This window comes from Lithobates pipiens, unplaced genomic scaffold (assembly GCF_037356315.1).
Source record: "Lithobates pipiens isolate NorthernLeopardFrog02 unplaced genomic scaffold, aLitPip1_a1.2 Scaffold_19, whole genome shotgun sequence".
Taxonomy (NCBI): Eukaryota; Metazoa; Chordata; class Amphibia; order Anura; family Ranidae; genus Lithobates; species Lithobates pipiens.
In genome coordinates, this window is record NW_027507764.1 from 596,877,244 (window position 1) to 596,904,921 (window position 27,678).

At 52.6% G+C, this 27,678-nt stretch overlaps 2 protein-coding genes across 2 annotated transcripts in view; both read right to left on the reverse strand.

Moving 5' to 3' along the window:
• HASPIN (histone H3 associated protein kinase) overlaps positions 1–22,295 on the reverse strand; it is a gene marked incomplete at its 5' end in the record, with an annotated part of 28,383 nt that extends 6,088 nt beyond the window's left edge. The window contains 8 exon segments of the mRNA XM_077493669.1: positions 2,202–2,293; positions 8,406–8,468; positions 11,338–11,423; positions 12,395–12,595; positions 17,559–17,638; positions 18,362–18,554; positions 19,527–20,783; positions 22,177–22,295. Of these exon segments, the coding sequence (XP_077349795.1) occupies positions 2,202–2,293; positions 8,406–8,468; positions 11,338–11,423; positions 12,395–12,595; positions 17,559–17,638; positions 18,362–18,554; positions 19,527–20,783; positions 22,177–22,212 (2,008 nt within the window).
• LOC143998144 (SWI/SNF-related matrix-associated actin-dependent regulator of chromatin subfamily D member 3-like) overlaps positions 1–27,678 on the reverse strand; it is a 97,277-nt gene that overhangs the window by 21,078 nt on the left and 48,521 nt on the right. The gene's annotated exons all lie outside the window — the stretch shown is intronic.

Sequence of the window (27,678 nt, forward strand, 5' to 3'; positions counted from 1 at the left end):
AAAAAAAAAAGTAGAAAGTGCCGCATATTTTTTCTGCTCTGGATTTTGGGAAAAATCAAAAACACGTCAAAAATGCACATTTAGAAAAGCATCAAAACTGCGTTTCTATGGTGGCAACCGACCCTAAAAGAAAAAACATCAAAGCTGCAGTTTTCTGTATTTAGATCAATAAAACTCGTCTGGATCATATACTCAGCAGCTGAACACTATACCTCTGATAGTGTGCATATGACAACCAATGGGAAAAGAGCGTAGCGCTATATCAAAAGGGTGTAATAAATTAACATAGGATTCGAATAGAATAGCCCAGAATGAGATCAATAAATAGAATAGCCCAGAATGAGATCAATAAATAGAATAGCCCAGAATGAGATCAGTAAATAGAATAGTCCAGAATGAGATCAATGGATTCAATCATAGAAACTTGAACATGAAATCTGATGACTCCCGGCAACCAATTCACAGGCAAAGCCAGATAGGCAACCCACCGTGTCCTCACCTTCAATGGTCACGTTATTTATATACCAGATAAAAAGTACAACAGAAGCCGTTCTGGGAAGGTGAGAGCGAGGGAACTTCTATGTTGGTGTCCTCTGAGCCAAAAAACCCAACAGAGGCCGTGCTGGGAAGGTGAGAGCGAGGGAACTTCTATGTTGGTGTCCTCTGAGCCCAGACCCAACAGAGGTCGTGCTGGGAAGGTGAGAGCGAGGGAACTTCTATGTTGGTGTCCCCTGAGCCCAGACCCAACAGAAACCATGCTGGGAAGGTGAGAGCGAGGGAACTTCTATGTTGGTGTCCTCTGAGCCCAGACCCAACAGAGGTCGTGCTGGGAAGGTGAGAGCGAGAAGACCTCTATGTTGGTGCCCTCTGAGCCCAGACCCAACAGAGGCCGTGCTGGGAAGGTGAGAGCGAGAAGACCTCTATGTTGGTGTCCTCTGAGCCCAGACCCAACAGAGGCCGTTCTGGGAAGGTGAGAGCGAGGGAACTTCTATGTTGGTGTCCTCTGAGCCCAGACCCAACAGAGGTCGTGCTGGGAAGGTGAGAGCGAGAAGACCTCTATGTTGGTGTCCTCTGAGCCCAGACCCAACAGAGGCCGTTCTGGGAAGGTGAGAGCGAGGGAACTTCTATGTTGGTGTCCCCTGAGCCCAGACCCAACATAAGCCGTGCTGGGAAGGTGAGAGCGAGGGAACTTCTATGTTGGTGTCCTCTGAGCCCAGACCCAACAGAGGCCGTGCTGGGAAGGTGAGAGCGAGAAGACCTCTATGTTGGTGCCCTCTGAGCCCAGACCCAACAGAAGCCGTGCTGGGAAGGTCAGAGCGAGGGGCCCAAACCCAACATTCTGGTCTATTCTATTTGAATCCTATGTTCATTTATTACACTGTTTGATATAGCGCTGTGCTCTTTTTCCACTTGTTGTCAATAAAACTAACATTGTAACGGAAAAAAAAAATGAGCTAGTCATGGGACCGAGATTCTCGGACACACCAATGTGGATCTCAGACATGTGATGGACAAAAGGAGGAATGTTTGGGAAGTAGAAGGGCAGGATGGGAGGAAAATTATTAAAGCAAGAAATGGAAATGTTCGTGAGATAGAAGAAATGCTTGGGGGTCCAGAGTGTGAAATCCTCCCAGGGCGCCCTGACTACTACACTTTTTACAGATTGTATTCAGATCCACAGAAAGGTGTAATGCTCCCACAGACTGACGATCAATAAGAGACATAAGAGGCCTGCAATGGTCCTCAATGAAGAGCGGATTCCCCTCGTCTACCATTGTGGTCAGGATTCAATATACACAATCTGTAATGAGGCCTCAGAGGGTGACAACGCTTCCCGATATTGTAGATGCGATGTCACTGGAGATACGTAAATATGGGAATCCGTTCATTGGATGCCATTATTATGCATGTATGGATCAATTACACAGAAACACTCTGATAAAAGCCTCAGTTTGTATCCGAGACATCAACTACTACCTACTTTACATTGATAACTGCCTGTTTTCTTGGCGATTCCAACTGTTTGGGGGCCGGGGAACAGATGAGGAGGGTTGGGGGGACCGAGATTCCCTCTGTTTGGGGGGCCCAAGAAAAGACGAGGAGGGTTAGGGGGGACTGGGGTCCCTTTCTTTTTATATTCTTTTGTATATAATGTAAAATTCACAATAAAAAAGGTGTGGCCAAATCTGCTTTGCTCTCACCTGGACGCTCGTTCTCTGTGCCTTTCTCATCAGAAAATTCATCCCAGGCTGCGAGGAGCTCCGGAGGATAAGATCCCTTCACACAATAAGCCCTGCAGGAGGAATATGACAGAAGTTGGGAGACAAGTATTTATGGCGGTCACAAATACAAAGGAAAGAAATGGATAAAACAGCAGCATGTGAAGGGTTGTTAGAAGGGGAGTCGGGGCATGGAAGACAACTGGGACCAGCAGATGTGGAGCCGGGGCATGGAAGACAACTGGGACCAGCAGATGTGGAGCCGGGGCATGGAAGACAACTGGGACCAGCAGATGTGGAGCCGGGGCATGGAAGACAACTGGGACCAGCAGATGTGGAGCCGGGGCATGGAAGACAACTGGGACCAGCAGATGTGGAGCCGGGGCATGGAAGACAACTGGGACCAGCAGATGTGGAGCCGGGGCATGGAAGACAACTGGGACCAGCAGATGTGGAGCCGGGGCATGGAAGACAACTGGGACCAGCAGATGTGGAGCCGGGGCATGGAAGACAACTGGGACCAGCAGATGTGGAGCCGGGGCATGGAAGACAACTGGGACCGGCAGATGTAGAGCCGGGGCATGGAAGAAAACTGGGACCGGCAGATGTGGAGCCGGGGAATGGAAGACAACTGGGACCAGTAGATGTGGAGCCGGGGCATAGAATGCGAGCAGACCAGAAGAGGAATTGGATAAGAAAGGTATGTTGTATCAATAAAAGAAGGAGGGCAGATAGAAGGTAACCAGGAAAAGCAGGCAAGGATGAGGACATACAAATTAACTGGGATCAGCAGTGAAGAACGATAAAGGGAAGGTATCTAAAAAACAACAGAAACAGGAGACGGACATACAAGGAAGGTCACTGAGATTGGCAGAACAATGGTGGATGGAAAGTAACCAGGAATGGCAGAAGAGGAAAGGGACATGGAAGGTGAATTGAATCAGTAGACGAAGAATATTAGGAGATGAGAGAGACTTGGAAGGTAACCAGGAATGGTAGACGAGGAGAAGGACTTGAAAGGTAACCAGGAACAATAGAACAGAACAGAAGATGGACTTGGAAGGTAACCAGGAATGGTAGAAAAGGACTTGGAAGGCAATGAGGAATGGTAGACGAGGAAAGATACTTGGAAAGTAACCAGGAACGGTAGAAGAGGAGATGGACTTGGAAGGTAACCAGAAGAGGAGAGGGACTTGGAAGGTAACCAGAAGGCGAGAGGGACTTGGAAGGTAACCAGAAGGCGAGAGGGACTTGGAAGGTAACCAGAAGGCGAGAGGGACTTGGAAGGTAACCAGAAGGCGAGAGGGACTTGGAAGGTAACCAGAAGGCGAGAGGGACTTGGAAGGTAACCAGAAGGCGAGAGGGACTTGGAAGGTAACCAGAAGGCGAGAGGGACTTGGAAGGTAACCAGAAGGCGAGAGGGACTTGGAAGGTAACCAGAAGGCGAGAGGGACTTGGAAGGTAACCAGAAGGCGAGAGGGACTTGGAAGGTAACCAGAAGGCGAGAGGGACTTGGAAGGTAACCAGAAGGCGAGAGGGACTTGGAAGGTAACCAGAAGGCGAGAGGGACTTGGAAGGTAACCAGAAGGCGAGAGGGACTTGGAAGGTAACCAAGAATGGTAGGAGAGGAACTTGGAAGGTAACCAGGAATGGTAGGAGAGGGACTTGGAAGGTAACCAGGAATGGTAGGAAAGGGACTTGGAAGGTAACCAGGAATGGTAGGAGAGGGACTTGGAAGGTAACCAGGAATGGTAGGAGAGGGACTTGGAAGGTAACCAGGAATAGTAGGAGAGGGACTTGGAAGGTAACCAGAAGAGGAGAGGGACTTGGAAGGTAACCAGAAGAGGAGAGGGACTTGGAAGGTAACCAGAAGAGGAGAGGGACTTGGAAGGTAACCAGAAGGCGAGAGGGACTTGGAAGGTAACCAGAAGGCGAGAGGGACTTGGAAGGTAACCAGAAGGCGAGAGGGACTTGGAAGGTAACCAGAAGGCGAGAGGGACTTGGAAGGTAACCAGAAGGCGAGAGGGACTTGGAAGGTAACCAGAAGGCGAGAGGGACTTGGAAGGTAACCAGAAGGCGAGAGGGACTTGGAAGGTAACTAGAAGGCGAGAGGGACTTGGAAGGTAACCAAGAATGGTAGGAGAGGAACTTGGAAGGTAACCAGGAATGGTAGGAGAGGGACTTGGAAGGTAACCAGGAATGGTAGGAAAGGGACTTGGAAGGTAACCAGGAATGGTAGGAAAGGGACTTGGAAGGTAACCAGGAATGGTAGGAGAGGGACTTGGAAGGTAACCAGGAATAGTAGGAGAGGGACTTGGAAGGTAACCAGAAAAGGAGAGGGACTTGGAAGGTAACCAGAAGAGGAGAGGGACTTGGAAGGTAACCAGAAGAGAGGAACTTGGAAGGTAACCAGAAGAGGAGAGGGACTTGGAAGGTAACCAGAAGAGAGGGACTTGGAAGGTAACCAGAAGAGAGGAACTTGGAAGGTAACCAGGAATGGTAGGAGAGGGACTTGGAAGGTAACCAGTAGAGAAGATGGACCTGGAAGGTAACCAGTAGAGGAGATGGACTTGGAAGGTAACCAGAAGAGGAGAGGGACTTGGAAGGTAACCAGAAGGCGAGAGGGACTTGGAAGGTAACCAAAAGGCGAGAGGGACTTGGAAGGTAACCAGAAGGCGAGAGGGACTTGGAAGGTAACCAGAAGGCGAGAGGGACTTGGAAGGTAACCAGAAGGCGAGAGGGACTTGGAAGGTAACCAGGAATGGTAGGAGAGGGACTTGGAAGGTAACCAGTAGAGGAGAGGGATTTGGAAGGTAACCAGTAGAGGGGAGGGACTTGGAAGGTAACCAGAAGAGGAGAGGGACTTGGAAGGTAACCAGAAGAGAGGAACTTGGAAGGTAACCAGAAGAGAGGAACTTGGAAGGTAACCAGGAATGGTAGGAGAGGGACTTGGAAGGTAACCAGAAAAGGAGAGGGACTTGGAAGGTAACCAGAAGAGGAGAGGGACTTGGAAAGTAACCAGAAGAGAGGAACTTGGAAGGTAACCAGAAGAGAGGAACTTGGAAGGTAACCAGGAATGGTAGGAGAGGGACTTGGAAGGTAACCAGTAGAGAAGATAGACCTGGAAGGTAACCAGTAGAGGAGATGGACTTGGAAGGTAACCAGAAGAGGAGAGGGACTTGGAAGGTAACCAGAAGGCGAGAGGGACTTGGAAGGTAACCAAAAGGCGAGAGGGACTTGGAAGGTAACCAAAAGGCGAGAGGGACTTGGAAGGTAACCAGAAGGCGAGAGGGACTTGGAAGGTAACCAGGAATGGTAGGAGAGGGACTTGGAAGGTAACCAGTAGAGGAGAGGGACTTGGAAGGTAACCAGAAGAGGAGAGGGATTTGGAAGGTAACCAGTAGAGGGGAGGGACTTGGAAGGTAACCAGAAGAGGAGGAGGGATTTGGAAGGTAACCAGTAGAGGGGGACTTGGAAGGGAACCAGAAGAGGAGAGGGACTTGGAATGTAACCAGGAATGGTAGAAAAGGACAGGGACTTCTATTGTGGAAATTTTATTATGTTGTATTCAATATGTTTTGTCACAGTGTCTCCCTCTCTGCTGGAGCCCAGTCTAAAGAGTGGTGCCAGGGCAGGCCGACGCTGGTTGAGACCCGTTTTGGTAGTGAAAAGCTTCCTGAGGTTGCAGAGTAGTGTTCGCAGAGTGGGAAAATGTCCACCAGCGAAGGGTCCCTGTGCAATGCACAGACGATCGTCTGGGGGGAATGTGTTCACTCTGCGAAGACGTTATGGAGGGATGTACGCTCATGTTTCTGTGTCTGATCAGCACTTAGAGGGACTATGACATGTCCCTGCAGATAATCTCCCATCCACAGGAATGGTAGAATAATCAGGGTATGTGTTGTTCTCTGAACAATGCAGAATAAGGGTTCAAGCCAATGGTAAAAATTGGGTTCTTTGAGCACGTTTTGGATGGAGACAGCGGCCATGATTTCTTATGCCGCGTACACACGTAGCCGACTATCTGACGGACTTAGTCTGGCGGACTTCCCGCCAGACTGTCCGTCGGACTTTCCGAACGGGCTACTTGCCCACACACGGCACTTTTTCAGCGGACTAATACGGCGTACTAAGTCGGCCGTACTATCCGCCCTACTTTTGAAATGAACGGACTCGCCCACGCACACGGAGGAAAGTCCGCTCATTTTGAAAAAAAAAAAAAAAATCGGCGTGGGGGTCCCCCCAGGTCCACATCAGACCCTTGTCCGAGCACGCTACCCGGCCGGCCAGGAAAGGGGGGACGAGCGAGCGCCTCCCCCCTTCTGAGCCGTACTAGGCCGCGTGCCCTCAACATGGGGGGTGCCTTGGGGAAGGGGGGGGCACGCGGCCTCCCCACCCCAAAGCACCTTGTCCCCATGTTGATGAAGACAAGGGCCTCTTCCTGACAACCCTGGCCAGCATCCTCTGGGACTGTGACACCATAATGGACGGTAACATCATCCGGGATGTCCCTATATAAGTCACCGCGTGCCGGTCCCCGTCATTGTGAGCGGAGGACTCGACGAGGCAACATCTGAAGAAAAAGAAGAAGAAAAAGAGAACAGAAGGCGGCGGCGGCAGAAGACCGGGCCACCGCCTGTAAAAGAGCTAGAAGAAGGCGCGGTGGCCCGGCAGAAGAATCGAAGAGGGGGACAAGACCCCCGAAGTCGGAAGAAGAGGCCGCGGCGAGGAAGAAAGCCAGGCTCCTCCGCTAGTAAAAGAGCTACAAGAAGATAGCGGAGGAGTCCGGCCGGAAGACCCCCGAAGAGGGAAGACCCCCGGAGCTGTGCAATAAACTATTTTATCTTGTGTGTTGTGTTTTTTTTGTACTTTATTTTACAGGTGAATGGGTAGGGGTACATTGTACCCCATACTCATTCACATAGAGTGGGGGGCCGGTATCCGGGGGCCCCCTTATTAAAGGGGGCTCCTGGATTCCGATAAGCCCCTCGCCCGCAGACCCCGACAACCAACGGCCAGGGTTGTCGGGAAGAGGCCCTTGTCCTCATCAACATGGGGACAAGGTGCTTTGGGGTGGGGGGGCTGCCATGTTGAGGGCACGCGGCCTGGTACGGCTCAGGAGGGGGGGGGGGGGGGGCGCTCGCTCGTCCCCCCTTTCCTGGCCGGCCTGGTAGCGTGCTCGGGCAAGGGTCTGATGTGGACCTGGGGGGACCCCCGCGCCGAATTTTTTCGGCGATGGGGTTCCCCTTTAAGTCCATACCAGGCGGCGGAGCCAGCGACGTCTCCTTCGCGGGCCCCGCCTACCCGGAGACCCGCTCGAAATGAGCGGACTTTTCTCCGGGCGGGAAAAGCCCGTTCATTTCAAAAGTATGGCGGACTGGCATACACACGGCCGGATTGTCCGCCGAAATGCGAGTCCGGTGGGGAGATTGGAGTGCAAAACTACTTTCTAAGTCCGCCGTACTTTCGGGTCAAAAAAGTATGCCGGAGGCTACACACGGGGGGATTGTCCGGCGGACTTCAGTTTGCCGGACTTTTCCACCCGCTTGTTTGATCGTGTGTACGCGGCATTAGGCCAGCCATGTGGCTTTCTTTGTCTAGCTGAAGAGCATGGCTTACAAGGACAGGGGGCGGGGAAATCATACACACTGTCCCCGCACAGACACACCCATACATTCCCCTAGTCATTGTTCATTGGTTGAGATTTGTATAACTCCTCCTGTTTGCCTGAACTTGGTTGGCCGATTGTGAAGATACCAAGCGCTATTGTTTTGACTATGCAAAGCACTATAAATAGACAGAACGCCCAACGCAAGTCTGCCTGTGGAGCCAAGGATGTGAGGACGGCGGTCATATCGGTTTTACTCAGGAAACAGGGTGGCACGAAGATACATTATATGCGATTATTAGCGCAGGAGACGTGGATTGCGCATCGCGTATAGAGGAATATCCGCGTCACTTGGAAGGTAAGTGGGATTAGCAGAGGACTGATATATAGGAGATGATTAGAAGACCAAAGGATGAACATGGAAGGTCACTGGATTCCTGGTAATTGGGAACAAAAAGGGGGAAGAAGAAGATAATCTGGAAAACCAGAGAATGGGAATCCAGCAATAGACGAGTATTTGGACGGACACCATATATACGAGGAGCGGTATGCAACACAGACAGACGGTTATTACTCACGAGTGAAGATTTATGAATCCACTGGTCCGATTATTCTCTCCTCCACTCAGTAAGCTTAGCTCTCTGCAGAGAAAAACACAAAGCAACACTCAGGGTCCACCATAGAGTTTCCGGCCACCAAATATGACAGGACAGGTGCGCCTCCTCCCAATGTGACCATGGAAATCATATACTAGCCTGGCTATACCAAGAGAGGCAGAAATGTGCGGAGGGAACAGCCAGAGGAAGCCATACTAATGGAGAGAATTCCATGCATTGTGTGTCTAGAACCATAATCATACAGTGGTGTGAAAAAGTGTTTGCCCCCTCCCTAATTTCCTGTTCCTTTGCATGTTTGTCACACTTAAGTGTTTCGGAACATCAAACCAATTTAAACAATAGTCAAGGACAACACAAGTAAACACAAAATGCAATTTGTAAATGAAGGTGTTTATTATTAAAGGTGAAAAAAAATCCAAACCATCATGGCCCTGTGTGAAAAAGTGATTGCCCCCTAAACCTAATAACTGGTTGGGCCACCCTTAGCAGCAACAACTGCAACCAAGCGTTTGCGATAACGTGCAATGAGGCTTTTACAGCGTCCTGGAGGAATTTTGGCCCACTCATCTTTGCAGAATTGTCCTAATTCAGTTACATTAGAGGGTTTTCGAGCATGAACGGCCTTTTTAAGGTCATACCACAACATCTCAATAGGATTCAGGTCAGGACTTTGGCTAGGCCACTCCAAAGTCTTCATTTTGTTTTTCTTCAGCCATTCGGTGGTGGACTTGCTGGTGTGTTTAGGATCATTGTCCTGCTGCAGAACCCAAGTTGGTTTCAGCTTGAGTACACGAACAGATGGTCGGACATTCTCCTTCAGGATCTCTTGGTAGACAGCAGAATTCATAGTTCCTTTTATCACGGCAAGTCTTCCAGGTCCTGAAGCAGCAAAACAGCCCCAGACCATCACACTACCACCACCATATTTTACTGTTGGTATAATGTTCTTTTTATGAAATGCAGTGTTCCTTCTACGCCAGATATACTTGGACACACACCTTCCAAAGAGTTCCACTTTTGTCTCATCGGTCCACAGAATGTTGTCCCAAAAGTCTTGGGGATCATCAAGATGTGTTGTGGAGAAATTGAGACGAGCTTTGATGTTCTTTTTGCTCAGCAGTGGTTTTCTCCTTGGAACTCTGCCATGCAGGCCATTTTTGCCCAGTCTTTTCCTGATGGTGGAGGCATGAACGCTGACCTTAACTGAGGCAAGTGAGGCCTGCAGTTCCTTGGACGTTGTTGTGGGGTCTTTTGTGACCTCTTGGATGAGTCGTCGCTGCGCTCTTGGGGTAATTTTGGGCGGCCGGCCACTCCTGGGAAGGTTCACCACTGTTCCATGTCTTCGCCATTTGTGGATAATGGCTCTCACTGTGGTTCGCTGGATTCCCAAAGCTTTGGAAATGGCTTTATAACCCTTTCCAGACTGATAGATCTCAATTACTTTCTTTCTCAATTGTTCCTGAATTTCTTTGGGTCTCGGCATGATGTGTAGCTTTTAGGCTAGGTTCACACCATAGTGATGCGGGAACGCCGCGAATCCGCTGCGTTTTCCCGCATCGCATGCCTCCCGCCGGCAGTTCACACTGCCCTATGCGGACTGCTGGGAGTGTCAATGAAATCTTAATGACACCCCCAGACCAGTCCGCATATCGCAGTGCGATCTGCAAACTCGGACAGTAATCTGATCGCATGGTGTGAACACCCATGCGATCCGATTCTGCTGCGGACCAAAAAAAGGGTCCTGTGCGAGTTTGCGGCGGGTGCGATGCGAATTCAGCCATAATATCTGTATACTATCTGTATGGCTGAACTCGCATCGCACAGACAGATCGGATGTGATTTGCACTGCAGTGAGGTGCGAATCACATCCGGATCTCTCACCCGCAGTGGTGTGAACCCAGCCTTAAGGATCTTCTGGTGGACCTTACTGTGTCAAGCAGCTCCTATTTAAGTGATGCCTTGATTGTGAACAGGTGTGGCAATAATCAGGCCTGGGTGTGGCTAGAGAAATTGAACTCAGGTGTGGACAACCACAGTTATAGTATGTTTTAACAAGGGGGGCAATCACTTTTTCACACAGGGCCATGATGGTTTGGATTTTTTTTCACCTTTAATAATAAACACCTTCATTTACAAATTGCATTTTGTGTTTACTTGTGTTGTCCTTGACTATTATTTAAATTGGTTTGATGTTCCGAAACACTTAAGTGTGACAAACATGCAAAGGAACAGGAAATGAGGAAGGGGGCAAACACTTTTTCACACCACTGTACCTCCATTAGTATCAGCACACCAGAGGGCTCACCACACCGGCACACCGGAGGGCTCATCACACTGGAGTGCTCACCGCAACCAGGACAGAGGTGACCCCAACCTCTAGAGGGGGCTGACTGTGAGCCCGTCATAGGACAGAGGTAACCCCCCCAGAGGGGGCTGACCCCGAGCCCTGCATAGGACAGAGGTGATGTAGGTGACCCCCCCAGAGGGGGCTGACCCTAAGCCCTTCATAGGACAGAGGTGATCCCCACAGAGCGGGCTGACCGTGAGCCCTTCATAGGACAGAGGTAACCCCCCCCCCAGAGGGGGCTGACTCTGAGCCCTGCATAGGACAGGTGATGTAGGTGACCCCCCCCCAGAGGGGGCTGACCCTGAGCCCTGCATAGGACAGAGATGATGTAGGTGACCCCCCCCCCCCAGAGGGGGCTGACCCTAAGCCCTTCATAGGATAGAGGTAACCCCCCCCCCCCAGAAAGGGCTGACCCTGAGCCCTTCATAGGACAGAGGTGATGTAGGTGACCCCTCAGAGGACCGATCCTGAGCCCTTCATAGGACAGAGTTGATGTAGGTGACCCCTTCCCCCCTTGGAGCGGCTGCTTCCGTACTTCCCACTTACTTTGAGATGATGATTTCTGGAAGAATTTCTGCAAAGCTTTTCTGGGGTTCTCCGTTAACCTTCTGGGACCCCTCGATGGGTATTATCTGCAAGGAGAAACAAAGAGTCACATCCCCGAGGAAAGCCCGACCACCAGGAACAAGCAGTTCTGCTCCTGAAAAAATAGCTTATTATAAATTATTCCCATCACACCAACTCACCAATGTTCATCTCCCTGCCCCCCTTGGGTACAGAACATGATTGTTATAATCAATACTGTTTGTTTATATCACTTGTAGATGTAAAGCTTTAGATTTCTCTTTGGACACACACTGACAAAATGGTCAGCACTGCCGGTCCCCTGCGCGAGTGGCCTCCTGCACTGCCGGTCCCCTGCGCGAGCGGCCTCCCCCACTGCGCGAGCGGCCTCCCCCACTGCGCGAGCGGCCTCCCCCACTGCGCGAGCGGCCTCCCCCACTGCCCGCCCACTGCGCGAGCGGCCTCCTCCACTGCCCGCCCACTGCGCGAGCGGCCTCCTCCACTGCCCGCCCACTGCGCGAGCGGCCTCCTCCACTGCCCGCCCACTGCGCGAGCGGCCTCCTCCACTGCCCGCCCACTGCGCGAGCGGCCTCCTCCACTGCGCGCCCACTGCGCGAGCGGCCTCCTCCACTGCGCGCCCACTGCGCGAGCGGCCTCCCCCACTTCCGGCCCACTGCGAGAGCGGCCTCCCCCACTTCCCGCCCACTGCGAGAGCGGCCTCCCCCACTTCCCGCCCACTGCCTGGGGGTCCTGGAGCTTTCAGAGATAGCAACCAATCTCACCACACACAGACTACAATCTTCTTCAGATCTACAATAACTGCCAGGTCCTGCCTGACTGACGAGGTTAGGTAGGTCCTCCTATCACAGGAGAGTGTACAGATTGTACAGGATGGTAAACATTACGCTCTACATACCTGCCTGTATCACTGAGGTTAGGTAGGTCCTTACATGTAAATATTCTTCTCCGTAGTCCCCCTATAGATACTACTATAGTCTCCCTATAGATTTGACCTCCATACCTCTATATCTGTACTGACCTTTAGAGCCACCAGCTCGTCGCCCCGCATCGTTCGAAAGACTTCACCATACACTCCCTCCCCCACCTTCTGGCAGAGGAGTAGCTGATCCTGCGTCAAGCATTGGTGGAAAGAAATAGGCTTTTCCTGCTGACATTCAGCCAAAACCTTCTCCGCATCGGTCAGATCATCGCAGCACAAAGACGATGGAGAGAGCAGGAGCTGCAGGTAGAGAGATATGTCAGGAGGAATTTGTTCTTCTCATTTATAAAAGACATCATATACCTCAAATCACATACAGAATGTTCTTCATAGACCACCCCAATCCCCCCCACAGATCCTGGGACAGCAGCACTATGGAACAATGTCTGTACTGCTCCCCAGTATTAAGAGAAGGACTTCCGTCACCATGACTGACCAGCCTGAGAGAAGGACTTCCATCCCCTCACCATGACTGACCAGCCTGAGAGAAGGACTTCCATCACCATGACTGAAAGGAGGTCCGTCACCATGACTGGCCAGCCTGAGAGAAGGACTTCCGTCACCATGACTGACCAGCCTGAGTGAAGGACTTCCGTCACCATGACTGGCCAGCCTGAGAGAAGGACTTCCGTCACCATGACTGGCCAGCCTGAGAGAAGGACTTCCGTCACCATGACTGGCCAGCCTGAGAGAAGGACTTCCGTCACCATGACCGGCCAGCCTGAGAGAAGGACTTCCGTCACCATGACCGGCCAGCCTGAGAGAAGGACTTCCGTCACCATGACCGGCCAGCCTGAGAGAAGGACTTCCGTCACCATGACCGGCCAGCCTGAGAGAAGGACTTCCGTCACCATGACTGGCCAGCCTGAGAGAAGGACTTCCGTCACCATGACTGGCCAGCCTGAGAGAAGGACTTCCGTCACCATGACTGGCCAGCCTGAGAGAAGGACTTCCATCCCCTCACCATGACTGACCAGCCTGAGAGAAGGACTTCCATCCCCTCACCATGACTGAAAGGAGGTCCGTCACCATGACTGGCCAGCCTGAGAGAAGGACTTCCGTCACCATGACTGGCCAGCCTGAGAGAAGGACTTCCGTCACCATGACTGGCCAGCCTGAGAGAAGGACTTCCGTCACCATGACTGACCAGCCTGAGAGAAGGACTTCCCTCACCATGACCGGCCAGCCTGAGAGAAGGACTTCCGTCACCATGACCGGCCAGCCTGAGAGAAGAACTTCCGTCACCATGACCGGCCAGCCTGAGAGAAGGACTTCCGTCCCTTCACCATGACTGAAAGAAGGAGGTCTGTCACCATGACTGGCCAGCCAGAGAGAAGGACTTCCATCCCCTCACCATGACTGGCCAGCCTGAGAGAAGGACTTCCGTCACCATGACTGACCAGCCTGAGAGAAGGACTTCCATCCCCCTCACCATGACTGAAAGGAGGTCTGTCACCATGACTGACCAGCCTGAGAGAAGGACTTCCATCCCCTCACCATGACTGACCAGCCTGAGAGAAGGACTTCCATCACCATGACTGAAAGGAGGTCCGTCACCATGACTGGCCAGCCTGAGTGAAGGACTTCCGTCACCATGACTGGCCAGCCTGAGAGAAGGACTTCCGTCACCATGACTGGCCAGCCTGAGAGAAGGACTTCCGTCACCATGACTGGCCAGCCTGAGAGAAGGACTTCCGTCACCATGACTGACCAGCCTGAGAGAAGGACTTCCGTCACCATGACCGGCCAGCCTGAGAGAAGGACTTCCGTCACCATGACCGGCCAGCCTGAGAGAAGAACTTCCGTCACCATGACCGGCCAGCCTGAGAGAAGGACTTCCGTCACCATGACCGGCCAGCCTGAGAGAAGGACTTCCGTCACCATGACCGGCCAGCCTGACAGAAGGACTTTGGTCACCATGACCGGCCAGCCTGAGAGAAGGACTTCCGTCCCTTCACCATGACTGAAAGAAGGAGGTCTGTCACCATGACTGGCCAGCCAGAGAGAAGGACTTCCATCCCCTCACCATGACTGGCCAGCCTGAGAGAAGGACTTCCGTCACCATGACTGACCAGCCTGAGAGAAGGACTTCCATCCCCCTCACCATGACTGAAAGGAGGTCTGTCACCATGACTGACCAGCCTGAGAGAAGGACTTCCATCCCCTCACCATGACTGACCAGCCTGAGAGAAGGACTTCCATCACCATGACTGAAAGGAGGTCCGTCACCATGACTGGCCAGCCTGAGAGAAGGACTTCCGTCACCATGACTGACCAGCCTGAGTGAAGGACTTCCGTCACCATGACTGGCCAGCCTGAGAGAAGGACTTCCGTCACCATGACTGGCCAGCCTGAGAGAAGGACTTCCGTCACCATGACCGGCCAGCCTGAGAGAAGGACTTCCGTCACCATGACTGACCAGCCTGAGAGAAGGACTTCCATCCCCCTCACCATGACTGAAAGGAGGTCTGTCACCATGACTGACCAGCCTGAGAGAAGGACTTCCATCCCCTCACCATGACTGACCAGCCTGAGAGAAGGACTTCCATCACCATGACTGAAAGGAGGTCCGTCACCATGACTGGCCAGCCTGAGAGAAGGACTTCCATCACCATGACCGGCCAGCCTGAGAGAAGGACTTCCGTCACCATGACCGGCCAGCCTGAGAGAAGGACTTCCATCACCATGACCGGCCAGCCTGAGAGAAGGACTTCCGTCACCATGACTGGCCAGCCTGAGAGAAGGACTTCCGTCACCATGACTGGCCAGCCTGAGAGAAGGACTTCCGTCACCATGACTGGCCAGCCTGAGAGAAGGACTTCCGTCACCATGACTGGCCAGCCTGAGAGAAGGACTTCCGTCACCATGACTGGCCAGCCTGAGAGAAGGACTTCCGTCACCATGACCGGCCAGCCTGAGAGAAGGACTTCCATCACCATGACCGGCCAGCCTGAGAGAAGGACTTCCGTCACCATGACCGGCCAGCCTGAGAGAAGGACTTCCGTCACCATGACCGGCCAGCCTGACAGAAGGACTTTGGTCACCATGACCGGCCAGCCTGAGAGAAGGACTTCTGTCCCTTCACCATGACTGAAAGAAGGAGGTCTGTCACCATGACTGGCCAGCCTGAGAGAAGGACTTCCATCCCTTCACCATGACTGAAAGAAGGAGGTCTGTCACCATGACTGGCCAGCCAGAGAGAAGGACTTCCATCCCCTCACCATGACTGGCCAGCCTGAGAGAAGGACTTCCGTCACCATGACTGACCAGCCTGAGAGAAGGACTTCCATCCCCTCACCATGACTGAAAGGAGGTCTGTCACCATGACTGACCAGCCTGAGAGAAGGACTTCCATCCCCTCACCATGACCGGCCAGCCTGAGAGAAGGACTTCCGTCACCATGACTGGCCAGCCTGAGAGAAGGACTTCCGTCACCATGACCGGCCAGCCTGAGAGAAGGACTTCCGTCACCATGACCGGCCAGCCTGAGAGAAGGACTTCCGTCACCATGACCGGCCAGCCTGAGAGAAGGACTTCCATCACCATGACTGGCCAGCCTGAGAGAAGGACTTCCGTCACCATGACTGGCCAGCCTGAGAGAAGGACTTCCGTCACCATGACTGGCCAGCCTGAGAGAAGGACTTCCGTCCCCTCACCATGACTGGCCAGCCTGAGAGAAGGACTTCCGTCCCTTCACCATGACTGAGAGAAGGACTTCCGTCCCATCACTATGACTGGCCAGCCTGAGAGAAGGACTTCCATCCCCTCACCATGACCGGCCAGCCTGAGAGAAGGAATTCCATCACCATGACTGAAAGGAGGTCCGTCACCATGACCGGCCAGCCTGAGAGAAGGACTTCCATCACCATGACCGGCCAGCCTGAGAGAAGGACTTCCGTCACCATGACTGGCCAGCCTGAGAGAAGGACTTCCATCACCATGACCGGCCAGCCTGAGAGAAGGACTTCCGTCACCATGACTGGCCAGCCTGAGAGAAGGACTTCCGTCACCATGACTGGCCAGCCTGAGAGAAGGACTTCCGTCACCATGACTGGCCAGCCTGAGAGAAGGACTTCCGTCACCATGACCGGCCAGCCTGAGAGAAGAACTTCCGTCACCATGACCGGCCAGCCTGAGAGAAGGACTTCCGTCACCATGACCGGCCAGCCTGAGAGAAGGACTTTGGTCACCATGACCGGCCAGCCTGAGAGAAGGACTTCTGTCCCTTCACCATGACTGAAAGAAGGAGGTCTGTCACCATGACTGGCCAGCCTGAGAGAAGGACTTCCATCCCTTCACCATGACTGAAAGAAGGAGGTCTGTCACCATGACTGGCCAGCCAGAGAGAAGGACTTCCATCCCCTCACCATGACTGGCCAGCCTGAGAGAAGGACTTCCATCCCCTCACCATGACTGGCCAGCCTGAGAGAAGGACTTCCGTCACCATGACTGACCAGCCTGAGAGAAGGACTTCCATCCCCTCACCATGACTGAAAGGAGGTCTGTCACCATGACTGACCAGCCTGAGAGAAGGACTTCCATCCCCTCACCATGACCGGCCAGCCTGAGAGAAGGACTTCCGTCACCATGACCGGCCAGCCTGAGAGAAGGACTTCCGTCACCATGACTGGCCAGCCTGAGAGAAGGACTTCCGTCACCATGACCGGCCAGCCTGAGAGAAGGACTTCCGTCACCATGACCGGCCAGCCTGAGAGAAGGACTTCCGTCACCATGACCGGCCAGCCTGAGAGAAGGACTTCCATCCCCTCACCATGACTGACCAGCCTGAGAGAAGGACTTCCATCCCCTCACCATGACTGAAAGGAGGTCCGTCACCATGACTGGCCAGCCTGAGAGAAGAACTTCCGTCACCATGACCGACCAGCCTGACAGAAGGACTTCCGTCACCATGACTGACCAGCCTGACAGAAGGACTTCCGTCACCATGACTGACCAGCCTGACAGAAGGACTTCCGTCACCATGACCGGCCAGCCTGAGAAAAGGACTTCCATTATAAGTGTTTTTGGTAGTGAGTTCCTTGTTCTTGTAGGAGGACCCTGTTTTTACATTTGCTGTCTTTTGGGAAAATACATTTTTTAGGGTCCTGTTATCGGCTTTTTCCTTCACCCACATGAAAGATATCATTTATCAGGACCAGAAAAGCATCTCATCCAGCAGGGAGATGGCAGAGGACCAGCTTACCAGAGAAGAGGCATTGCTGTGCGCACTTTGGTTCCCAGATTTTCTGCCAGCGAGTTGGAGGGATGGAAGGCCGGCCTCAACTGAGGGGAGGAACAAGAGAAAAATACAAATAAGGAATAGAAAGGGACCCCACATAATCCAGAGCCAAACCTCCCACAGGGGCCCCACATAATCCAGAACCAAACCTCCCACAGGGGCCCCACATAATCCAGAACCAAACCACCCACAGGGGCCCCACATAATCCAGAACCAAACCTCCCACAGGGGCCCCACATAATCCAGAACCAAACCTCCCACAGGGGCCCCACATAATCCAGAACCAAACCTCCCACAGGGGCCCCACATAATCCAGAACCAAACCACCCACAGGGGCCCCACATAATCCAGAACCAAACCTCCCACAGGGGCCCCACAGAATCCAGAACCAAACCTCCCACAGGGGCCCCACATAATCCAGAACCAAACCTCCCACAGGGGCCCCACATAATCCAGAACCAAACCTCCCACAGGGGCCCCACATAATCCAGAACCAAACCTCCCACAGGGGCCCCACATAATCCAGAACCAAACCTCCCACAGGGGCCCCACATAATCCAGAACCAAACCCCCCAACAAGGCACCACATAATCCAAATACAGAACACAAAGACCCCAACCTAGTACCAAACCAAAAATCCCACAAAGGCCCCACATAATGCAGATCCAGAATTCAGAGACCCCACCTAGTACCAACCCAACCTCCCAGAGATCTTAGCTTTGGCTCAGGTGACACCACACACACACACAGGGATTGTTTTTCCTGACCTTTCTTCTTGCGGTGGAGTGACAGAGCGGCTCGGAGTCGTGCCCAGCGCTGAAGATCCTTATGAGTATCGCGAATAGAAAAGGATTCTGTGGACAGGTCAAGATTCCTGACAGTCGTAGAGTTGAGGAAGGACGAGGTGAGGAGGGAAGGAGAGAAATGAAGAGGGGAGAGAGCTCCGCACACAGAGACATCCTGAGGGGGACAGGAAACACGGCTCACACATCACCCCAATACAATGACTTCCAACCTTACACTGCCTGCCCCCCGATAACACAGCTTTAGGGTTATAGACCTAGCTAAAGCAGGAATGGACCCTCCATTCCTCATCTCTCACCTCCCTCCTCCCCCCCCAGAACTCTCACCTCCCTCCTTCCCCCCCAGAACTCCTTACTTCCTCTCCCTCCCCCAATTTTACCTCCTCCCCAGAAACTCTCACCTCCCTCCTGCTCCCCCCCTCCCCCCAGAACTCTCCCCTACCTCCTGCTCCTCCCCCCAGAACTCTCACCTCCCTCCTGCTCCTCCCATCCCCCCCAGAACTCTCACCTCCCTCCTGCTCCCCCCGAACTCTCACCTCCCTCCTGCTCCTCCCCCCAGAACTCTCATCTCCCTTCTGCTTCTCCCATCCCCCACAGAACTCTCACCTCCCTCCTGCTCCTCCCCTCCCCCCCAGAACTCTCCCCTCCCTCCTGCTCCTCCCCTCCCCCCCAGAACTCTCCCCTCCCTCCTGCTCCTCCCCTCCCCCCCAGAACTCTCCCCTCCCTCCTGCTCCTCCCCTCCCCCCCAGAACTCTCCCCTCCCTCCTGCTCCTCCCCCCAGAACTCTCCCCTCCCTCCTGCTCCTCCCCCCAGAACTCTCCCCTCCCTCCTGCTCCTCCCCCCAGAACTCTCACCTCCCTCCTGCTCCTCCCCCCAGAACTCTCACCTCCCTCCTGCTCCTCCCCCCAGAACTCTCACCTCCCTCCCCCCGAACTCTCACCTCCCTCCTGCTCCCCCCGAACTTTCACCTCCCTCCTGCTCCCCCCTCCCCCCGAACTCTCACCTCCCTCCTGCTCCCCCGAACTCTCACCTCCCTCCTGCTCCTCCCCCCCAGAACTCTCACCTCCCTCCTGCTCCTCCCCCCCAGAACTCTCACCTCCCTCCTGCTCCTCCCCCCCAGAACTCTTACCTCCTTGTCCCGGAACAGAGACATGTCCCCATAGTCCTGGAAGGAAAGTTGCTTCTGGGCCTTGGTGGACTTTTTCCTGCGGTTTCCCCATCTCTTCACACTGAAGCCACTAATACAGACTTTCCTCCCCGTGGTCTCCTGAGGAGCCGCAGAGTTCTGAATTCGGCTCTTTGGCATAGAGGAGATCACCAGGGGGGTCGTCATTCCCGCCTCTAAAGTCAGTGAGGTGAGATCGGTGCCGAAGGCCCGCAGACGCGGCTCAACCCTCTGAGTCTTAGACAAGTTCTTCTCCTGAAAATACTTAGTAACGGAATGGCGGTCCAGTTGTACAACCGGCTGCATCTGGCTGAGACTCATGTCTCTTAAAGGCAGAATTAAACTGCCCACGTCCACGTTCTGAACCCGCGGAGGTCCCCGAGGACATTTCTCCTCTTTCTGCCTTTCCAGATATTCACTAACTGCGTCTGGACGCAACTTTACAACTGGCTGGAAAGTTCTTCTTCTGAAATACTTCCACTTATCTGCCGAGTTTCCCTTAAGGAACCTGCTGGACGGGCTATCACTCAACATGGCGGCCTCCTCCACCAACGGGTCCTTCACAGAGGTGTTGGGCAAATCCTCAGCAGAGAAGAGCTCAGAACTGGCACAGAAGACATTGCTGTCCCCTTGTCCGTGCTTCTCCTTCTCCTCATCCAGGCAGATAAGAGATGTTGAGGAGCAGACACCGACAGGGGACAAGAGGCACAAAGAGGATCTTCCATTGGATACCTTAACGCTTAGACATTTTACCCCGGATCCCGCCGCGTTGGCAGAATTCGGGTTGGTGGGCGACCCAAGCTTGGATTCATCCATGTAGCTTTTCTCATTGGTTCTGCTGCATGGTTGTGTCACTCTTCTCCGATCTTCCCTAAGATCGGAAATTCCATGGACACTATGCCGCTGTGCCGTTCTTCTGGGAGTGTCCCCATACAAGAGGTCCTCTTTCTTCTCTCCATCATTAGAATGGGCCTCAGAGCAGCATCTGACAACACTGTCCTCCAGGGGCTCACACAGCGCCAGCTGCCTGACAAAAGACTTCTCTGTCCTCGGCATGGCGGTCAGAAGAACGGAGGGGGTGCTGGAGAGGAGAGGAGCCTTCTGAAGAGGACTGGGCAGCGCGTCCGCAGAAGAGTCCAGAATACTGATGACTTCTGTACACAGCTTCCGCTTCTTCACTTCAAAGTCATGGAAAGAGTCTGGAGTCAACGGTGTGCGCTGCTGAGGAAACACCAGAAGATAGAATACATGGGTCATACTACTCACATCTCCACTACTCACTCCCGACCCATATGGGCTACTCATACCTCCATGGGCTGCAATCCCATGGGCTATACTGCTCACCCCCAACCCATATGGGCTACTCATACCTCCATGGGCTGCAATCCCATGGGCCATACTGCTTACCCCCAATTCCATATGGGCTACACACACCTTAATGGCTACATGGGCTGCAATCCCATGGGCTATTCTACTCACCCCCGATCCCATATGGGCTACTCATATCTCCATGGGCTGCAATGCTATGGGCTACACTACTCACCCCCAACCCATATGGGCTACTCATACCTCCATGGCTACAATCCCATGGGCCATACTGCTTACCCCCCAACCCATATGGGCTACTCACACCTCCATGGCTACAATCCCATGGGCCATACTGCTTACCCCTAATTCCATATCGGCTACACACAGCTCCATGGCTACATGGGCTGCAATCCCATGGGCCATACTGCTTACCCCCAATTCCATATGGGCTACACACACCTCCATGGCTACAATCCCATGGTTCATACTGCTCACCCCCAACCCATATGGGCTACTCATACCTCCATGGACTGCAATCCCATGGGCCCTATTGCTCCCCCCAATCCCATATGGGCTACTCACATCTCCATGGGCTGCAATGCTATGGGCTACACTACTCACCCCCAACCCATATGGGCTACTCATACCTCCATGGACTGCAATGCTATGGGCCATACTGCTTACCTCCAATTCCATATGGGCTACTCACACCTCCATGCCTGCATTGGGTGCAATGCTATGGGCCATAAGGCTCACCCTCAAACCCATATGGGCTACTCACACTAACATGGGCTGCAATGCTTTGGGAAATATTGGTCACCCCTGATTCCATATGGGCTACTCACGCCTCCGTGCCTGCAATGCTATGGACAATACAATACCCCAATCCCATATGGGCTACCCTACTCACGCCTCCGTGCCTGCAATGCTATGGACAATACTGCTCACCTCGATCCCATATGGGCTACCCTACTCGTAGCTCTGTGCCTGCATGGGCTGCTCACACCTGATGTCAATGCAGACCATGCTGCCTCCATTCACCGCACTCCAACAAATATCTGTAGTAGGTATATATGTAGCGGTATACAGGGACACCATGTACTATCACTCTGGATATGGAGTACCGGTCTATAGAGTCATAGGGCAGACATATGGCCCACGTGGCGGTCTGCATTTATGGACAGGCCAATAAGGATCAGACCCTGCACACCATGTGACCTCACTGCCCAATCACATGATGACCTGCTCTGGGTCCCTTAGTGAGCGTCTCAGTATAAGCTTAGCGCCCTATTCACAGAGATCTTACCGCCGGCCTTTTGGGTCTCCCGCTCAGAGGCTTCATACTGGCAGGCGGAGCTTTACGCCGGAAGGTCACAAACTTCCGAAAAGGTGTGGTGAAGATGAGAGGAGGATCACAACTCCTGGGGAGAGAGGTGATTGGAGGGCATTCAGTCAATGTACAACCAATCAGAAGAGACATTCATTAATACCAAATATTCACCAGCAAGATAGTCAGCAGGTCACCCATGCCCCGAGCCGAGAACTTACATGTTCTCCCTTCTGTGTGCCGACACTGACCCCCCACCCCCTCCGATGCAGGTTACCGTCCCTGATCTGTAACCGATAACTACAACGTGTGTAAGACCGACCATACACTCTACAATCTCCTCCCATCTACCCACATAGCATACTGCCCACCATCATACCCTCCACTGCTCTACATACTACCCGCTGTCATACCCTCCACTGCCCACCATCATAACCTCCACTGCCCTACATACTGCCCACCCACATACCCTCCACTGCCCACCATCATACCCTCCACTGCTCTACATACTACCCGCTGTCATACCCTCCACTGCCCACCATCATACCCTCCACTGCTCTACATACTACCCGCTGTCATACCCTCCACTGCCGAACATACTGCCCACCATCATTCCCTCCACTGCTCTACATACTACCCGCTGTCATACCCCAACTGCTCTATATACTGCCCACTGTCATACCATCCACTGCTCTATATACAGACCTCACCTGGAATATGCCGTTCAGTTTTGGGCACCAGTTCTCAAAAAGGATATCGGGGAACTGGAGAAAGTGCAGAGAAGAGCAACCAAACTGATAAGAGGCATGGAGGAGCTCAGCTATGAGGAGAGATTAGAGGAACTGAATTTATTCCCTCTTGAGAAGAGGAGATTAAGGGGGGATATGATCAACATGTTCAAATACATTAGGGGTCCATATAGTGAACTTGGTGTTGAGTTGTTCTCTGTACGGTCAACCCAGAGGACACGGGGGCACTCTTTACGTCTAGAGGAAAAGAGATTTCATCTTCAAGTACGGAAAGGTTTCTTCACAGTTAGAGCTGTGAAAATGTGGAATAGACTCCCGCCAGAGGTGGTTCTGGCCAGCTCAGTAGATTGCTTTAAGAAAGGCCTGGATACTTTCCTGAATCTACATAATATAACTAGGTACTAACATAGGTAAAGTTGATCCGGGGAAAATCCGATCGCCTATTGGTGGATCAGGAAGGAATTTTTTTCCCCTGCTGTAGCAAATTGGATCATGGCTCTGCTGGGTTTTTTTTTCGCCTTCCTCTGGATCAATTGTGGGCATAAAATTGGGTATCTGGATTGTACGATTATTTTTTATTTTATTTATTTGTTGTTAAGGTTGAACTGGATGGACTTGTGTCTTTTTTTAACCTGACTAACTATGTAACTATATACTGCCCACACACATACCCTCCACTGCTTTACATAATGCCTGCTGTCATACCCTGCACTGCTCTACATACTGCCCGCTGTCATACCCTCCACTGTCAAACATACTGTCCACCGTCATACCCTCCACTGCTCTACACACTGCCCACCATCATACCCTCCACTGCTCTACATACTACCCGCTGTCATACCCTCCACTGCCCACCATCATACCCTCCACTGCTCTACATACTGCCCGCTGTCATACCCTCCACTGTCAAACATACTGTCCACCGTCATACCCTCCACTGTCAAACATACTGTCCACCGTCATACCCTTCACTGCTCTACACACTGCCCACCATCATACCCTCCACTGCTCTACATACTACCCGCTGTCATACCCTCCACTGCCCACCATCATACCCTCCACTGTCGAACATACTGTCCACCGTCATACCCTTCACTGCTCTACATACTGCCCACCATCATACCCTCCACTACTCTACATACTACCCACTGTCATACCCTCCACTGCCCACCATCATACCCTCCACTGCTCTAAATACTCCCCGTTGTCATACCCTCCACTGCCCAAAAAACTTTCCACCGTCATACCCTTCACTGCTCTACATACTACCTGCTGTCATACCCTCCACTGCCCACCATCATACCCTCCACTGCCAAACATACTGTCCACCGTCATACCCTTCACTGCTCTACATAATGCCCACCCACATACCCTCCACTGCTCTACACACTGCCGACCATCATACTCTCCACTGCTCTACATACTACCTGCTGTCATACCCTCCACTGCCCACCATCATACCCTCCACTGCCCAACATACTGTCCACCGTCATACCATTCACTGCTCTACATACTGTCCACCGTCATACCCTTCACTGCTCTACACACTGCCCACCATCATACCCTCCACTGCTCTACATACTACCCGCTGTCATACCCTCCATTGCATACCATCATACCCTCCACTGCCCAACATACTGCCCACCGTCTTACCCTTCACGGCTCTACATACTGCCCACCCACATACCCTCCACACTGCCCACCATCATACCCTCCACTGCTCTACATACTGCCCACCATCATACCCTCCACCACTCTACATACTACCCACTGTCATACCCTCCACTGCCCAACAAACTGTCCACCATCATACCCTTCACTGCTCTACATACTGCCCACCCACATACCCTCCACTGCTCTACATACTACCTGCTGTCATACCCTCCACTGCCCACCATCATACCTTCCACTGCCGAACATACTGTCCACCGTCATACCCTTCACTGCTCTACATAATGCCCACCCACATACCCTCCACTGCTCTACACACTGCCCACCATCATACTCTCCACTGTTCTACATACTACCTACTGTCATGCCCTCCACTGCCCAACATACTGTCCACCGTCATACCCTTCACTGCTTTACATACTGTCCACCGTCATACCCTCCACTGCTCTACATACTACCCGCTGTTATACCCTCCACTGCCCACCATCATACCCTCCACTGTCCAACATACTGCCCACCGTCATACCCCCCCATTGCTCTACATAACGCCCATGGTCATACCCTCCACTGCTCTATATACTGCCCACCATCATACCCCTCCACTGCTCTACATACTGCCTGCTGTCATACCCTCCACTGCTCTACATACTGCCCACAGTCATACCCCCAATGCTCTATATACTGCCCACCATCATACCCATCCACTGCTCTACATACTGCCCACAGTCATACCCCCAATGCTCTATATAATGCCCACCATCATACCCCTCCACTGCTCTACATACTGCCCACTGTCATACCCTCCACTGCTCTACATACTGCCCACAGTCATACCCCCAATGCTCTATATACTGACCACCATCATACCCCCACTGCTCTACATACTACCCACTGTCATACCCTCCACTGCCCACTATCATACCCTCCACTGCCCAAAATACTGTCCACCGTCATACCCTTTACTGCTCTACATACTGCCCACCCACATACCCTCCACTGCTGTACACACTGCCCACCATCATACTCTCTACTGCTCTACATACTACCCACCTTCATACCCTCCACTGCCCACCATCATACCCCCCATTGCTTTATTCAATCCCCACAGTCATACCCTCCACTGCTCTATATACTGTCCACCGTCATACCCCCCGCTGCTCTACATGCAGCCCACCGTCTTTCCCCCACTGCTCTACATGCTGCCTACTGTCATACCCCCCACTGCTCTACATGCTGCCTACTGTCATACCCCCCACTGTTCTACATACTGCCTGCTGTCATACCCCCCACTGCTCTACATACTGCCAACCGTCATACCCCCACTGCTCTACATACTGCCAACCGTCATACCCCCACTGCTCTACATACTGCCAACCGTCATACCTCCACTGCTCTACATACTGCCAACCGTCATACCCCCATTGCTCTACATACTGCCAACCGTCATACCCCAACTGCTCTATATACTGCCCACTGTCATACCCTCCACTGCTCTATATACTGCCCACACACATACCCTCCACTGCTTTACATAATGCCTGCTGTCATGCCCTCCACTGCTCTACATACTGCCCACCGTCATACCCTCCACTGCCCGCTGTCATACCCTTCACTGCTCGACATACTGCCCACCCACATACCCTCCACTGCTCTACATACTGCCCACCCACATACCCTCCACTGCCCACCATCATACCCCTCCACTACCCAACATACTTCCCACATCATACCCCCTGTGACAAACCTAGCTGGGACCGAGGCTCTTGGAGGGGACTGAATGCGAGCCTCTTGCCTAGTGATTATGGGCCCTCACATTTGGGGGAACGGTGCTCTTTGTGAGCTGTATGCCTGGGGACCCCTGAGGTGGCGTTACTTGGATTCAGGTCCGTGCGCCCCCCCCCCCCCCCCCCCCCAAGACACACAGAATCTGGATATGTAAATGCCATGTTAGCAATAGACTGAATCACACTATTGGGACACAAACTCTTAGATGCCAATATCATCACCTCCAGCCACCTGTCTGTGTCTTGCATAATGTAAATGAGTCTAGTCTGGCTTGACACAGATTCTAAAGGGTATTTTACTTATAGTTGTTTTGTTGTTTGTGCTAATTAACCTGCAATTGAATTGTTAGTGAGCTAGGAGCCGAAAAGTCTTATCCCTCAGTCAACTAGTCTGAGTGTTGATTTAGATAATTAGCTCATGCTAATTAGGTTCGGTTTTAGTCTTCTACTGTATTATAAATACTTGGCATTTTGGTTCTAATAAATCAGTCCACGTTAGCACTAAGCAAATATCGTCTTGTTTTGTGCTTGTGAGCGGTTGGAATATCTGATATCTATATTTAGGCTGGGAAGAAGTGGTATATGACGGAAGCACTCAATCGGAGTGTTGGATCGGTTCCGTCACACCCCCCCATTGCTCTACATACTGCCCACCATCATACCCTCCACTGCTCTACATACTGCCCTCGGTCATACCCTCCACTGCCCACCATCATACCCTGCCCTGCTCTATATACTGCCTACTGTCATACCCCCCACTGCTCTACATACTCCCGCTGTCATACCCTCCGCTGACCACCATCATAACTTCCACTACCCAACATACTGCCCACCGTCATAACCTCCACCGCTCTACATACTGCCCATCGTCATACCCCCACTGCTCTATATACTGCCCACCGTCATACTCTCCCACTGCTCTACATGCTGCCTACTGTCATACCCCCCACTGCTCTACATGCTGCCTACTGTCATACCCCCCACTGCTCTACATACTAACCACCGTCATACCCTTCACTGCTCTATATACTGCCCACCGTCATAACCTCCACTGCTCTACATACTGCCCACCATCATACCCCCCACTTCTCTACAGACTGCCCACCGTCATACCCTCCATTGCTCTATATACTGCCCTCCGTCATACCCCCACTGCTCTACATACTGCCTGCTGTCATACCCTCCACTGCTCTACATACTCCCCACAGTCATACCCTCCACTGCCCAACATACTGCCCACCCGTCATACCCTCCATCGTTCTACATACCGCCCTACC